The sequence below is a fragment of the Pempheris klunzingeri genome, chromosome 15, assembly GCF_042242105.1.
Source record: "Pempheris klunzingeri isolate RE-2024b chromosome 15, fPemKlu1.hap1, whole genome shotgun sequence".
Classification (NCBI taxonomy): Eukaryota; Metazoa; Chordata; class Actinopteri; order Acropomatiformes; family Pempheridae; genus Pempheris; species Pempheris klunzingeri.
Window position 1 is genome coordinate 22,653,025 of NC_092026.1, and position 16,227 is coordinate 22,669,251.

Genomic DNA, 16,227 nt, shown 5'->3' on the forward strand with positions numbered 1-16,227 from the left:
CTTCAGCCGCTTATCGACTCTTCACAACCTCACCTCTCTCTCACGATTATAACACAATCAATCTGACTGCTACAGGCTGCAGGCACCGACAGCGAGTGACAAAGTGGCCAGGACAGCTAACAGTTTGCATGTGTCATCCTCCATCTGTCACTGCAGCTCTCCATCAGAGATACAGAAAGAAGGATGTTTTGCGAGGCGGCTGGATTATACTAGTTGTCAGGGGGAAGCGGTGTGCTCTGATAGCAGCAGGAGCTTGTGAGAGCAGAGTGGTGAAAGTCTCAGACAAGATTTAAACAAACAGAGACACAGACGCTGGCCTGCCTGACTGGCCTGGGACGCAGCAGCGAGCTCCCTGACAGAATAAGGCCATGAGAGATCACACACTGCCATCTCCAGATCAGCCAGAGAAGTATTTCTACAACTTCCACAACCATTTGGGATACTTCTATCAGACTGAGTGAATGTGTAAATCATTTCCCAGAGTCAGGGGCCATGAAATACTGGCATCAATTCTTTTATTTCATATTCAAATGTGGGACATTCAGCGTCTAATGTCTGAAGTTAATTAATAATAATGGAGATGTCAGATTGATTTGTATGAGAAAAGTGCAGAGGAATCTATTGTATTGCAATTAAATCTCAACTCTGCCTCTCCAACGTTCCCATCTCCATGCAGTGAGAAGAACAGTCTATACTCTTTATCTGTAAAATATCCGTACAATAGGTTCGACGATATAAATCTTTATATAGCATAAATCAGATTAGGTAGTATCCAAAATGGTGTAAGCTGCCTGAAAATAGATTTCTTTGCAATAAAAAATGGTAGATATAAATTAACACTGTCATGAAAAGATACCTCTATATTTCTACTGGTGATTGTTGGGTAGCAGTTCACAGTTTATTCTCATCCTCATTATTTGCCACAACTTCACCAGTAAGAGCAAACGCATAGATTCTCCGAGAGGTTTTGACACTTTGCCACTCTTTCTTGCTTTACTGTGCTTGTGTGACATACAGTTGCAGGTTGACTCTTGGGGGACTTTTCCTTTTGGAAATATCCCCACCTTCAGGCCGTGCTCTGCTTCCACCGGCTGACAGCTTGTCTCAGTGGCATCAGCTCCTGCTGGAAACACCATGACAAAAAAAAAAAAAATCATTTACATTCAGACTTTGGCAGCTGAGGCTCACTGCTGCTCCCTATTCATGTGCTGTACATACAGACTGTGCCTCTTCTCAAGGCTCATCTCATAACATCATTCATCGAAGGAGCCACAGAGTTAATCTCCACTGTGATGAAAGTGAAGCAATGTGCTTCTGTCCTTGTGAGTCATGTTTCCTTGGAGAACAAAAGTAAACCAGGTTTTATGAAATTAATGTGAGCTGAATGTGAGTTTTTCTCACGTACTTTGAGAAAATCAAAGTCAGACCTTGAGATTGAGGACAATGTATGACAGTGTTTGTCCTTTCAAATGAAATACATTGTACTTTGATGTTGTAACAGCAACAGAAATGCAGGATAAAATACAAGGCATGAAAACACTAAGCAATGCAAGAGAAATATACTGGAAGTGAAATTACCAGAATTACAGTATAAAATATTAATGTGTATGTAACATGCTGCCTTTTCTTATCAAGTACAGACCTGAAAACAGACATGCCAGTTAGTTATTTTGCCCAGAGCTACAGAAACCAGAAATTTCCACCATGATAGACTGATAGATCCATTATCATTTAATGATAATGTAAATATAATAAATGTAAATATAATAGATTACCACAAACCACACACACACCTGGTTATACATTTCTCAAGTTCAGTAATCCGTCCCTGTTTCTAGATTTTTAATCTCAATTGAAAATGTTCTGGTTAAATAAAAGTTAGATAAAAATTTGTTGTACTCTTTTTGAGACTTCTTTTATTAAGAGCTAGTTAGTTCTACCATATCTTCTCCACATTAGCTGATGCTGATCCTTTTATCAGTGAAATACAGAAATTTGAATGAAAGGCTTGTTGAGGATGCAGACTAAGTAAATGGGAATCATCTCAAGTACAGAAGTACAAATGTGTGTGTGTTGTGATTTTGTGAAGCATTATAAAGAGTTTCAGATTTTGAAAGTAGAGTCATTTTCTGATATTGTACTTATAGTGAGAAATAATCATCTTTTTGGGCCACATTTTTTTTATTTCTCTCTTGGTTATATAATAATACAGTTCAATGTTATTTATTGTTTTTATTTTTGACGCATCTCATATTTTCTCTGTATGTGTGTCATTTATTAGTAATGTCCCATGTTGTTTGTGTGTGATCATGGACACGATCACGATTAGTAAAAGAAGTGAATCCTTTTTTAAGGTTAGATTAGTCAGGGTTAGACTTTTCATTATGTCAGCGAGGGTGTAGAGGTATAAACATGGGCGCGCATTGGCTGGGATGCTTAGCACAAAATCTGTTGTGTTAGCTATTATAACATTGAACCTGCTCTGGGTGACTAATTCAAATGATTCAGGCCTTTAAAATGTCAACAGAATCAGTGTTTTGAGAGACTTTAAAAGTGAAAAGACAGGACAGCTTTGAACAGAAAAGCTGCATAACATTTCACAACTTAATAAATTCTTATCTCCCTATTGAAATGAAAGCTAAAGCACATGCCCTTTTTCGACCCATTGCTCTGACTGCCAGCCTCAACCTGAAGCTGCAGCCTTGGAAGCTCGTCTCTCCCTGCAGCAAAATGGGGAGAGCTATTTTGCCGTGCAGCAGTGCTTATGTTTATATGGACGCCACAGATATACCAAGAGTTTGCCCCACTCCGTTCTGGCATGTGGCCAAGGGGGTTTTATGATTAAAACCAGATTGTGCTTGCCCAACTCGGAGAGGCCAGAAAAACAGATTGCAGTTACGCATACTCTGCACAAGAGGGAAGTACAGAAACGTCTGTCGTCTGCAGCATCTGTAGAGGTGGACTTTTTGGAGGACTCCTTAACTGTATGTATCTGCTGTTTAATCTTCCCCTATGCTGGAGGGACGTTTTCACAGATGTCATCTTGTTATTAAGTCTGCTTCCACTTTCCAGTCAGTGATGATACATCCAACTGTGGCATGAGAAGAAAGGATTAGGTCCTCTTCATCAACCCCTAGCAGTAAATTATGCCAATTGTGAGTCAAAGCTATGGTCTTCCTGTAAATATAATGACGCCTCTTTTGTGTCACATGATTGGAGTCAAGCGGCTGTGGGGTCTTCCTTTGCCAAAAACCACTGAGCTCCTGCCAACTCTCAGTTCCCTCGAAGTGGTGACTAAGTTACACTGCAAAAAAACGTCTGTCTTAAGATTTTATTCTGCTGTCTGCTTTCAGATTCAACTGATTAAAGTGATAAAAAATGTCTAAATCAGAAGAATTTTTAAGCAGCTTAACTAAAACCTATTGTATTTTGAGAGTTGTGTTTTAATATGTGTAATAACCAAAGACCAATCTTGTTTTGTAAGATCGGAAATTGCTCAAATCTACAAAAAAGATTTTCAGCATGTGAAATTTTCTCAGCCATCTGGCGGATTATGACCACACGTGTATCCAAAGTGAAGAATAAACATTCATTTCTCATTCCACTTGCCAAGACAGATGCATTTTGCAGTGTAGTGAAGACTGGGAAATCATGTGACATCAACAAAAGCAGACACGTTACACCCCCTCCGCCGCCCACACACAGACATCACACAGACACACACACACACACATCAAACACACACATAAACCCTGTTTTGTAACAGGGAGGAACACTGCAATTCATTTACTGACTTTGAAAACTACGCTGCCAGTAAACACAGCAGACGTCATCAGCTGCTGAAGGAAACATCAACACTGTAAAGGAACAGAGAGTAAAAGGTCCTCCTGTATCTGAGCTTACCATGAGTTGTTCCCCTGCCTGGTCCCGCTCTGACCTCCACTCGCTGCAGCAGGGTCTCATGTTTCAGGCCCCCATGGCACTGGGGCAGACCACCCCCCTCCTTCACACCATGCTGGAGCTCTGGCGGCCTCTCCCAGGGTAGGCGGAGGTCCTCACGGGCTTGGGAGGTGGGTGCGAACCCTTCCCACATCGCCCGTTTTGAGGGTACAGAGGAGGCTTCTGAGTTCTTGAACTGGAAGTGCTGTTACCAATGATGATCTTAGGGTCTAGGCTGTGTGGGTGGGGCTCAGGATGAGTTTGGCCATTGTGGTTGGAGTCTTTAGGGGGACACAGGTGAGGTAGGTGGCCGTTCATACCTGGCTTTTCGTGGTTGATGTCCTTACTGAGGCTGGGTGGGGTGAAGCAGCTGGTTTTGACGACCGATGCCACGTGAACGGGGGAGGGAGAGTTAGTTCTTAAGATGATGCGGTCTTCATCGATGTGTTGTGACACCTGGACTGGAGCAGGCTTGTGATTGGGCACCAGGGCCAACTTGAGGTCACCTGGATGAACTGAGCCATGAAAGTTATTGGACGAGCCCTGAGTGATGCAGGGCGCCTCCCCACCAACGTCGATATTGGCTGTGAGACGATCGATCTGCTGAACCACCTGAGTGACAATAAAGAGAGTTGGTGCTTGTCCAAAGCAACTGTACTACAGTCCAGAGGGAAATACTGGACTTTTTACTCCACAGATTAAGACGTTATATGAAACTAATGTTTGAAATGCTTATAAAAAACAATAAATTATTAAAAAATTCAACAAGAAGTTCTGAGGTGAAACTCAATTCAAAAAAAGCAAAAAATAGAAAATATAAAAGGAAGAAAAACAGATTTATGCAGCAGAATTTAGTTTTTCATCTTTCCTCTCCCATTAATCATCTCATAACCCCTCTGATTTATCTTGTGACCCTTTGCAGGCATCCTGACCCCCTGGTTAGGAGCTCATATATTGTTGTATATCAGTAGCAGTGGCCATTTTTCATCAATGAGTATTTAAATTTATACTCATACACTAAGTACAGTTATCTAAAAATATGTCTGTACCTTTACATAAGTTGGATTTACATGCAGGACATTTACAGTGAGGGATTGGTATGTATACCATCTTCCACCACTGCCAGACTGTATTTATAATCACAGGTTTTGTTTCTGACTGCGCTAAAACTGAACAACAACTCAGCCAATCACTCTAATCACAGCTGTTTTATCGTCACGTCTTTTTGTTGTCAAGAGTCTTAGTTCATAATCAAGGAGGGGTTTTTTTTTTATTCGTTATGTTGTGTCAGTACAGCGACAGCCCTTGCACTGATGCATTCAGCTATGAATCAAGGCTATTTTACAGCTGCATGCAAAATGGATACTGTAAGAGCAAGGCATAATTTAGTAACAGTCACAAGCTAGGCTTTTTAATGTGCTAGCCGGAGCGCTGCCAATTTCGGCAGCGTTCTGCAAAAGGTCAGTGCAAATTGTTCTCCATCACCACTCCAGTAAGAGATGATGACTGAGTCACAAACAATGCAGGCAGAATGCTCACACACACACACACACACACACAGCGATATGGTCCCGTGAACATGCACCCACAGATAACACGACCTGTGTCAAAGTGAGCCGAGCTTTGTGTTCATCATTTTAAATCACACATTATCCACAGGAGCATCGATAAAAGGCTGCACCTGACACAGACCTCCATCTTTAGACACCTGATGTACACATAAAGAATAAACAACTTTAATAATAGACCGTCCTACCTCTTTCATCTCCACGTGAACTTGCTTCAAACCCCCCAACACATCCTCCAGATCTGTCACCACTTGTCTGATTTGATCCCTCACCAAATCTTGCCTCCTCTTCTGCTTCACCACCTCCGAACTCTGCTGCTGGTGGCCGTTGTTGGTTGTCGGTTTTGAGGGCTCTGGGCTGGTGATGCCAGAGGGGGGGGCGCAGGACCCCTTCTGTCTGCTTTGGCTTAAGTGTTTTTGTGGGACTTCAGTAGGGAAGAAACCTTTGTGAGAGCCATCGCGTCTACTACAGCGCTCCTCTGATCCACCCTTCAGTCTCCCCCGGTCCTGATCTTTATCTCTTTCCTCCCCTCCCTCAAAGAACACAGGCCTCGGTCCACAGTGGCCATTCGGCATGTAGAAATTACCCAGATGGTGATTGTGTGGCTCCAAGTGGTAGTTCTCGTGGGTGCATCCCCAACCTTCCTCCTCATCCACGGACACGTACCTGACAGTCCTCCTGTGTCTGTACCCTTGACCTTTGACCTGAAGATGAGGGAGAGGATGTGGTATCCCAGCGTTAAAGGGGTGTGCCGTGGTGTCGCCGTGCACCACACAGCTACACTGTTCTCTGACAGACGGGTAGTGTCTCACCCCAGCCTCCAGCGGGTAGCTCCACTGGGCAGGGTTCAACTCCCAGGGGCAAACTTGGCTTAAGTCATCTGACTGGCTGTAAGGGCCCGGCCCTGCGAACACAGGCCTCCTCTGTGGGCTGCGATGACCGCTTCTCTCAACTCTGTCCACTACGAAAGTTCTCCCTCCCACGTCTTTAACCCGTGGAGCCTGAATGTCTCTCCTGCAGTCCAGAGATGGGTGGTCTGCCTGTCTGGCGGATGCTGGTTGGTATCCCAGACCACTGTGATGGCCGCACGGCTGCTCATAGTGGACGCAGTGCTGGCAGGGGCAGTGGGTGGAGGTGTTGATGTGCTGAAGAAATCGGTGGTGTCCCGTTGTTTGTGCGCCTTCTGTGTACATGTCCAAAGAAGTCCAGAGGATTGTGTGGAAAACGCCTTAGAAAACAACTGGTTTCCTTCCGTCCCTGCTCTCTCTAGCCCAGTCATTCACTCGCTCTGTTTTCCTCATCTGCGTCTTCCCACAAGAAAACTTTTCTTGAGCTCCTTTTTTTTCTCCCTACCCAAGACTTCTCCCTCCCCTTCCTTCCTGTCTGTTGTTTCCCCTCTTCTTCTCTCCTGTAGTTGTTAATCTCTGCGCCTGTTCTTTCCCCCGGACCCTCTGTCTCCTACTTCCCCTAACTTTGTCTCTACTCCTTCTTCTTCCTCACCCTGTAGCCCTCTCTCCTACACAGGGCCCCTCTCCACCTCCCTCCCTCACTGTCTCTCTTTCTACCTCTCCCGCCTCGTTGTTCTGTCTCATTTGCTGCTGCAAGCTGCTAGTCTCTCTCTCTCTCTCTCTCTCTCTCTCTCTGGCTCTGTATTTCCCGTTTCCTCCCCTCCCCACTCCCGCTCTCCTCTCTTTCTCCACCTCTTACTCCGTCTCTTGCCTCTGGTATATTCTCTCACATAGTCGGCTGTACCTGAATTTATGAATTCCTTCTTTCCCTTCCACCTAAAATCCGGCCGCCTTGTGAGGCTCCTCCAGCAAAGGACTCCATATGGGTTTCTGTCTTTCAGAGAGTGCGTGAAAGAGTCCCAGCTCCGGTGCTGAGCTCATTAGTCCAACTAAAGCCTTTGCACTCTGCAATTAAATGCTGCCTGGGATTCCTTGGCCGAAGACTGAGAGAGGAGGGGAGGGGAGGAGAGAAGCACTGGGGGAGGTGGGGTTTCTAACATACACAGACGAGGGAGTAGACAGCACTCTGAGTCAAGGAGACAGAGCCACTGCCTTTGTACAAGGGGAACGTTTTTTCACTGTTCTATATCTCCTTTCTTCAACCTCTCCCACTCCTTCCCTTCTTTGTCCCTTGCCAGCCCTGTCATTCCCACTCTATCACTGTCTCGGTTCAAGTGATTTCACCTCAACAGTTGAGCCAAACTTCACTCTGCTGAGCCAAGCACAGACATTATAGTAGCACTATATAGAAGAAGTCCACACCCTTTTTCCTCTCAAGTCCATACAATAGTACTTAAATGCCACTCAAACAACACACTGTCAGAAAAGTTCAATCGTGTATGAAAGGGATGTTAAATTCTTCCTGCGCTCCATTATAAATCAATCTCTGCTGACTATAGAAAACCATAATCTCTGGATAAATGGAACAAAATAACTCCTTCAGACAAAATTAGAAAAGCAGGATAAGCAATGAAGAGCTCTCCCTCTCCAAAATAGCATAACGCGCCAGTTTGTGGCTCTTAATCCACAGCGACTGAGGACAGCAAGGCGTTTATTTTCAAAGAAAATAACAGAAGCTTTGAAAACAATGGGCTGTGAAAAAAAAAAAAAAACAGGAGGACAAGGATATTCGCATCTGTAGGCACATTCACATTGACACTAAAGTAAGCAAGGTCGAAAATAAGTAGTTAGAAAGACCTTGTTACTGTAATTTAGTAGCTGCGATATGGATAACTTCCTCTATGGTGATTGTGATATATATCAGTATATAACAGTATTTTTGAAAATCAAACATTATCAACTTATAAAGTCATGCTTGTAAACGGTAGCTTGTTTAAACATTTTCACACTGTTTTGGTCTCCACCAACTTCTGAGGGAAATATCCAGCTGGATCTGCTAAATGCTCCATTCTGTTCATCACCAAGTTGCTAACTGTGTCTGTCTGCTGTTTGGTGCTGAGTTTGTACTGTGTTTTTAGAGCCTGACGTTATGAGGGCTGTGAGAGCGAAGCAAAACAGTGAAGTCAGCGTAAGATGCTAAAACTCTCTGTAGAGCTGAAGAGAACTACAAAGAGCGACCCCTTTCATGTACAAGAGGTCACATGATTTATTGTTAATATCCACACAGGAATGTCCAAACAGCAAGTTAAATACCTGAAAAATCGAAGTAAAAATCATTACATTACTGCAAAAAACAGTCAAAAATTAGTTACAATCTCTGATCTCTTATTTTGTCTCATGGAATACAAAATATCGTCACATCGCCCACAGCTAATGTGCAATAGTCTTATATTATAAGCTCAGTCTCCATATATTTTGATTGCTATTACACACATTTTGCAGTCTCTCAGTAAGCACAGACTGTGAAACTGAGCCTATTGTAAAATGGCCAGAGGATGAACCACCCGCCGTAAACATTCAGTCAGCCGGGAAACAAGAGCAATCTGGCCTCACTTTATTTATTTATTTCTAAGAGTGTCCTTTCAACCTCTTTGGAATTGCATCATTGTTCACTTTTGAAAACTCATTTTTTGCTTTCCTTGACTTAAGCAAAATATTAGCAAAGTTGCAATATTTACACCTGAGTAGGACATTTTGGTGTGTTCCCCTCCCCTGAATATAATCACTGCACTCCAGCTCTGTCTGTCTCATACATATGCATATATACAACGCAGACAGCAAGACAGGAAGATGAGACAGTTGATCGGAGGAGACAGAGCAACAACTCAACCTGTCATCGTGATCTGAGTATTTCTCAGTCGGGGATCCTCAGGCAGGTCCTTGTCTACAAACTACTAAAGGAAAATCAAAGCCTGTAGTTGTCATACTGTCTGCACCAATACATGCATACTGTATATAAGTGCAGTATGCGTGTCTCTTGCCTCAGAAAGTTCCCAGCTTGTGCAGTTGTTACATCACACTGTTTTGTGTTGGCCTGCTCACCTCCCGCTTGGCTGCACGACTGGAGGGCACCCACAAAGAAGAAAATGGGAGCCATACTTCATTACTCTGCCACTCTGCACTCTCCTGTCCTCGCCACGGTCAAGATGACCTAATTAGCACATATGGATACCACTAAATGAGTCTATAACAAGAAGTCAATATGGTGTCGGGGATATGTCAGATGGCGTGTGGCCTATTTACCCTCCTGCAGATGCACGGGCCCAGATATTTACTGATGCAGACTCAAGTGTCCCACATCACACAGTATGTCAATTGTAATGCACTGGTTTGTGAGAGATACTGTTGGTGATATGATTAATGTTTTGTCTGCGGTATGACCATAGTGTAGAGGCTCATTAAAGCTGGATTAGGCAGTTTATTCTTGGGAAAATAATCCATAATAACCTTTCAGGATTTTTGTAATTCAAGTGTTCTGAGAGAAAAATGAGACTTCTGCTCGTCCTCTCGACTTCGTTTTCAGGTTTTTGAAAATGTCGCCAGAGATGGGAGATTTTGTCTGATTACAGGTCCTTTCAGACAGACAGAGCGTTGCTATTGGCTGCTCTGCAAACACAGATGTGCGTGCATGTCCCCTCAGACACCGGTGAAATCCTGAATTGAATGGCAAACTATCCTGCAGAAAAAGCTCTATAACACCTCTTATGATTCATCTATAGCTTCTGTATGTAGAGTTATCATGAAAACAGGCACCGTGTGGCTATATTGAATGTTGCTAATAGTTTAGCCTTCTGCTAACTGTAACATTAGCCAAAGGCTGGTGAACATGACTAATTCCGGTTCATGATTATGTAGCTAACACTAACTAACGTAAGAGCCTTGATTCACAGCATCTCATCTCAAAGGATTTTACAGGTTTACGGTTGCAAAGAAAACAGAACAGAAATTCAGTATAGCAGCTTTGGGATCACAAACACAATCGGGACGATTGAGGCTGCAAACTTAATTGTCCTGCATGTATGAGGTGCTGCACATGCCTGTGCTTATCTGCTGGGAGGAGTTTTGCACAGAGGGGGAAGAGCTGCAGGAGGAGGACTGTATTTTTTTCATTTTTCTGTGTCTGTGAACTGTAAAATGCCAAAAATAAATACAGTGTATTGTTTATAGTGTTTTTACCTCTTGGGGTAAAGACAGGGACAATGTTGCCAGAACAGATTGTGTTTTTATATGACTCAGTGTGTAAAACAGGTAAAGTTTCCTCAGTGGCCACCCGTGTAGTATCATCTGAAGGTTTTTGACACTGTTACAAAAATTTGGAGTTTTGCTTCTAACACCCAAACTATACTTTTGCAGTTTCTCAATTTGAGTACATGTTTTTTTCTGTATAACCCTTTATTCCAATTAACAAAATAAGCCAAACATACAAGAACTCAATAAAACAGTGAAAATATATATATATATATTTAAATCTGGAAGTATCTGTTCTACTAACAATATAAAATATATATTCAGATGCAACACCAAAATCTAAACCAAGTACAGTACATCCAAAATACAAACTTGTCAGGAAGTTTTTAGATTAAGTTTCATGGAGTCAGAGTCTTAAAGTGGAGTTGTGAGGTTTTGACAGTGATGTGTGTGTCATTTTCTGATATGAAACTGCAACTCCCGTATCAGACTGTTACACCAGCACACAGATACGGTGTGTTTAATGATTTCTCTACAATATAGATATCAGGGTGTGTTCCTGTTCGCCCACAGAAGTATACTAATGAAGATTGAACTGATTGTTATTTGCCGAGTTATGGAACAACATGTTCTCTGCTCTGTTCTGGGCATTTCAACCTCCTCATCGTACACATTATAATTACAATACTGCATTACCAAGCTAAAATGAGCAGGAGGCAACAATGAAACACAAGTACTGGTGTGTCTCATTCATGCAGCTGCTCACATCAATGCTTTAATGTACACTGAATACATAAAATATGAGGAACATGATACTTGTATGTACATACATACTTGTATGCTTTTCTTTCAGTAAGAAAATGAATGATAGATGACAGCTTTTACCTGCTTTCATGTCATTTAAGATGCATGTATTAAAAAAAGATGAGTATACCTGATGTTTTGCACATTCAGTGCACATTGGCTGCTTTACTGAGGATGAACACTGTGTCTGTAGATGAGGTTAATCTAATTTGACACCCAAACAATCTCCTATTGTGAGTAAATTATTGCATTACCTGAGGACCACCATCACCATTAAATAGCAAGTAAAATTTACATCTAGCCTTGAAATGAGATGATATGTTTTTATGGTAAGAAACAGAATAGGCTAATACCGACCAATGGTGTATTTAAGTGTCACAAACAGGCAAAAATCACATAACTTAAGCCAGTTCACCCCTGCGTAGCGTCACAGAGGTGCTTCTGAAGTTGGATTGGACGCTGTGAGACAAGAGAAAGTGGCCAGAAAAACGGCAGTCAGAAGTGATTTCTCCACCGCTGGATAGTGACTTGTGACAGTGTCGAGACTATTTTACAGAAGACCATGTTAGATCTTAAACCCGGTGAGGTCATATCTTATATTAGCGCTCGGTGTGTCGCTGCACATCCTGCTTTTAGGGAACACAATGGTTATGTTGTTCCAAAGAGGATTATAAAACAATTCCTATTTCCCATTGCCAGGAGACCCAATTGCATCATGGTGCCACAAAAATGCAGTGTCATGCAAGTCATAAGATAAGTTAGTCCTTGAGATTTTATGGGAGAACAAAATGGTTTTAATGTGGCATTCAAAGCTGAAATACTTAAAGTGTTCTACTTTCAAGCAAATCACTGCTTTTATTTCTTCATTCACTGTGCAAAGTTGGAAAATTACTGTAAAAAATAACCTAGAGCTTACATTTGTTACATCATGTTCATGTTCATATACAATTAAAATGAAATATATGACTTTGAGACTCTTTCACATGGTCATTATTACATGCAACTTATCTCCCAATAACTGTACAGACAGTGAATCTGCACACAAAGCGTGAAAGGCCTAAAGGTGCCGTAGCTAATTTGTCTGTATGCGGCAGGCATCAAGGACACTGCATGGGAATCAGGAGCTGTTAAAAGAAGGTCTGTAATCCAAATGGCAATGGCAGAAAAGCACTAATGGACAGGATAATGACGGCGGAGAGTGTTGCCTTGAGAAGCACAGATGAAATGGCTCGCAAAAAGCTGTTGCCATGGCCGACAGTAAGAAAATTGGAACAAAATGATTCATTTTGCCCTGTTGGCTTGGGATTGCATTTGCCAAGAGGACAAAGTGTGGAGATAAAAAAAAGAGAGAAAGAAAAAAAAAGAGTGCTCATATTCACCTGGTTTGGCTTTTGAATGGTGACAAGGAGAGGGAGGAGAGATAGATGGCATGCACAGGGGAGGAGTTTTATCAGCTCTGCTCTGACAGCACAAAAGGACACGTTACAGCAAATGCAAGGGCATGTTTGTAGTAAAAACTGCCTCCGACAAGTTTAAGCCAATTCTAAGACAAGATCCATGTGAGTCGAAGAGAAGACCACGTGATGAGACCATGTGAAGTCCCAAATATAGAGCAAATCTTGTCCTCCACAAGATCAAAGTAAAGCGATAAATGGTGTGTCTTTCCAAATGTAAAATCTAAAATGAAGGCTTTTCCTCAGGGATGAACAGATAAAGTTTGTAGGGCTGAGCTGAGGACATTTTAAAAAGATGGACCAGGTGGAGAAAAAGACAACTGTGAACAAAGACTAAAAGTCTACAGCCATATTAGAAGCTCTGTGAGCCTAAACGTAGAATTTAGTTACTGTAGATGTTAATATCAGTGTGCTAATCATAATGCTAATGATATTTACCATGTTGACCAGCTTAGTGTTGATTGTTTGCATGCTGAGATTAGCGAATTAGCACTAAATAAGGTACAGCTATTGCTGATGGGAATGAAATCACTTTGGCAGGTGTTTAAACATAAGCCAAAGAATTGGACAAATTAAATTTGACCTGATAGTGGTGCTGGATCAAATGTGAAGGGATGACCAATTTATTATAATTCACTGAAGGGGGACATGAATAATTGATAACATATTTCAGTTTGGACAAAATAAAAAGCCGAGGTAAGATCCAGAAATGTCCAGAGGTCAAGCTGCTGTCAGATGACAAGAAAGTGTTTCTAAGTCCAGACTCAAACATCACAACCCCTCCAGAGGTTACAAATTGACATGAATAATAAAAACAAAAATATCCCCTTGAAATTTCAGGCTCTTAACTTTTGTTTTATCTGGGAACTAAACACTGTGGCACCATGAACACATCAATCCGGGACATAAAAGTCTGGCCTGGCATCGTCTCAAAGCCCGGGACGCTGCTTCTAAAACAGGAGCAGACAGTCAGACTTCTTTTCACTCAGATCTGACCTGCAGCAGTAACATGCTCTGACCCAGATAAGCCCACATCACATTGTTCATTAGCTCAGCGCCAAGGCCTTTAGTCATTAGTCCTGTGCAGAAAATTAGAAATGACCAAATGCCAAAGTCCATCAACTGTATGTTCAGATCCTTCACTTAAGACAGTGTAGAAATACACTGTACAAGGAAAGTCTGCAGAAAAGGTCTGTGAATGTAATATCATCAGTTATTATATGGTTTATCATTACTGCTCTTTTGAGGTGTGAGTATAATTTAATTCTTGGCGCTTGTAGTTTATTATTGATTGTGGTAAATGAATTAATAAATTAATAAATAAATGGTGAAAAGTAAAATATTTTCCTCTGAAGTAGAAGTATAAAGTATCATGAAATGGAAATACTCGAGTACAATGGAAGTTCAGTACAATACTGAGTTACATCCGAACACTGCACCTTTAAACATCTGAAACATTAGAATTTCTTCAATTCTTTTTAGATGCACATTATATCAGACAAGTGTGTTTTGATTACATTTGCATGAATGCATGTTTCCATTTTTTTCAACTTTTTTAGGCAACAGTGTGAAGGTTGGCATCTGTCAGAGAGGCTGTTTTAAAAAAGAGAGAGAAAAAGACCTTTGGGTTCTGTACATTTACAGTCAGTAGAAATAGTTTGTGCTCTTTTCCTGGAGTGACTCCAGGCACATTGAAAGAGGGAACAATAAAGGAATGCTTTTTATCATGTATCCATCTGCAACCTGCAGAACAGTTTAAATACAAGAATCCACAGGTGAATATCAGTATCTGATCAGCAAAAGTTACCAGTGGAAATCTTGGCATATCACATCCTGAGGGGGAAAAATAAATGCATCACCATCCTTGGTCTTGTCAAATACTTAAAGGCAAAAGTTCCCAACCAAAAAGGGGTCACCAGATAGATCTGAGAGTGTGAGAGGCAGAAATTAGACTAATGGTGACAGTCGTGCCAGCAGCTCAACGCTAAAGCCAGCATGCTAACATGTTTAGCAGGTAGAATATTTACCACATTCATCATCTTAGTTTAACACGTTGCAAAATCCCTCTTGCTGATCTGATCTGATTATAAACCACAGACATTTGCTACCCCTGATGATGGTTTGCAAGAAGACATGTTTTTCTTTATTTATTTCTACATGTTTACATGATAATAATATAAATATAAATTATGATTTTATAATCATGTAAATAATAGAAATATCAAGATATTTGTTTGTTTGTTGAAGAAGTTTATTTATCTGCAGTCCCTGGTAGGTTATGATAATACAAAAAAAGATCACATAACATCTGGGGAACTAGAGGCTCTGCTTATTAAACTCAGTGCCTTATTCATTCCCAGATGCAGGTGGGATATAATTACTGCAAACAACCTCGCTGCGGCTAATACATATTAAGCAGTAAACATCGGTCCAAGTCTTGTTTTCTTTTTTCCAACTGCAGTTTTGATATTCGGTTTCACAGAGATGGGGACGGAGCAGTCAATGTTCTAATCCTCTGAACTTCAGGTGCATGGTCATCCATTTCTTCAAGGTAATCTCTCACTTATCAGCTAACAACAGCCGAATCATTTATCCTGCGGCACGGCCTTTTAACACAAACAGTGAAACCTCTTGCTTTGATATTTTCCCATTTTAGATGAAAAGTGATGCACTTAAAGCAGCACACCGACTTGACAGCAGCTGACTATCTGTTGTGTTTATCTCACATCTGTTATGATAATGTGTGTAAAGTTCTCCGAGGTAAGCGGTTAACGTCAAAATCATCATTTGCCTGTCAGTGTTTCGCTTTAAACAATGACTTCAGATCAGCCTAAAGCAAAAGCTCACTCAGAAAAAAAAAATATGTGCTGCTCTCCTGTGAATAGTTCAAGCAGCTCTTATTGTCTTTTATTGTGTAGGAAACAGAAACGTTCAGCAGATGGAAAAGTAAAATCATCTTCTGATGTACTTGAGAATAATAGTTTCATGCTGGTGAGACCATTACTTGGTTCACATCTAATCTGAGGTGAAACGTGCCAACATAGATCGAGCATCATCAAAAGGGCCAGTGTCCTCATTTAGACAAAGTTACCAAAGATGTCCTCATGTAGCCTCAGCGTTGGAGGAGCTATATGGTCACTGGAGGTGTTGACAGGGGGTTTTGTGCTGCGTAAACAGCCATTAAAATAAGATGGGCAGTCCTGCAAGACCTTAGCTGAACCAACTCCAGACACAGCCAAGCCTGGGAGTGTGGTTTAACACACTGTGCTGACACAACGTTCAATCTTGGCTCCAGCAATGCGACCTCTCTTATTTTCCTAAGTGGCAGTGTCTTATTTAGTGCCGCAGCTCTCGTATAGCATTGTC

General features: G+C 41.6%; 1 protein-coding gene across 2 annotated transcripts; it reads right to left on the bottom strand.

Moving 5' to 3' along the window:
- On the bottom strand, positions 1–7,441 carry LOC139214157 (uncharacterized). 2 transcript variants are annotated; one of them, XM_070844919.1, is made up of 3 exons: positions 5,696–7,441; positions 3,904–4,551; positions 1–1,120 (listed from the first exon to the last, which is right to left on the bottom strand). In XM_070844919.1, the coding sequence occupies exons 1-2, from the start codon at positions 6,698–6,700 to the stop codon at positions 4,006–4,008; spliced, it is 1,551 nt and encodes a 516-aa protein (XP_070701020.1). In that variant the 5' UTR covers positions 6,701–7,441; the 3' UTR covers positions 1–1,120; positions 3,904–4,005. The 2 variants fall into 2 exon arrangements, with proteins under 2 accessions (XP_070701020.1, XP_070701019.1); XM_070844918.1 differs by having other exon boundaries at positions 1–1,123.
- Positions 7,442–16,227: the final 8,786 nt, after the last annotated feature.

Bases quoted from the DNA above. Each gene is read 5' to 3' on its own strand.
- LOC139214157 (XM_070844919.1), bottom strand. From the start codon at position 6,700: ATGTACACAGAAGGCGCACAAACAACGGGACACCACCGATTTCTTCAG. The intron at 4,552-5,695 runs GTAGGACGGTCT...ATTGTCACTCAG, and splicing joins TTCACGTGGAGATGAAAGAG to GTGGTTCAGCAGATCGATCG.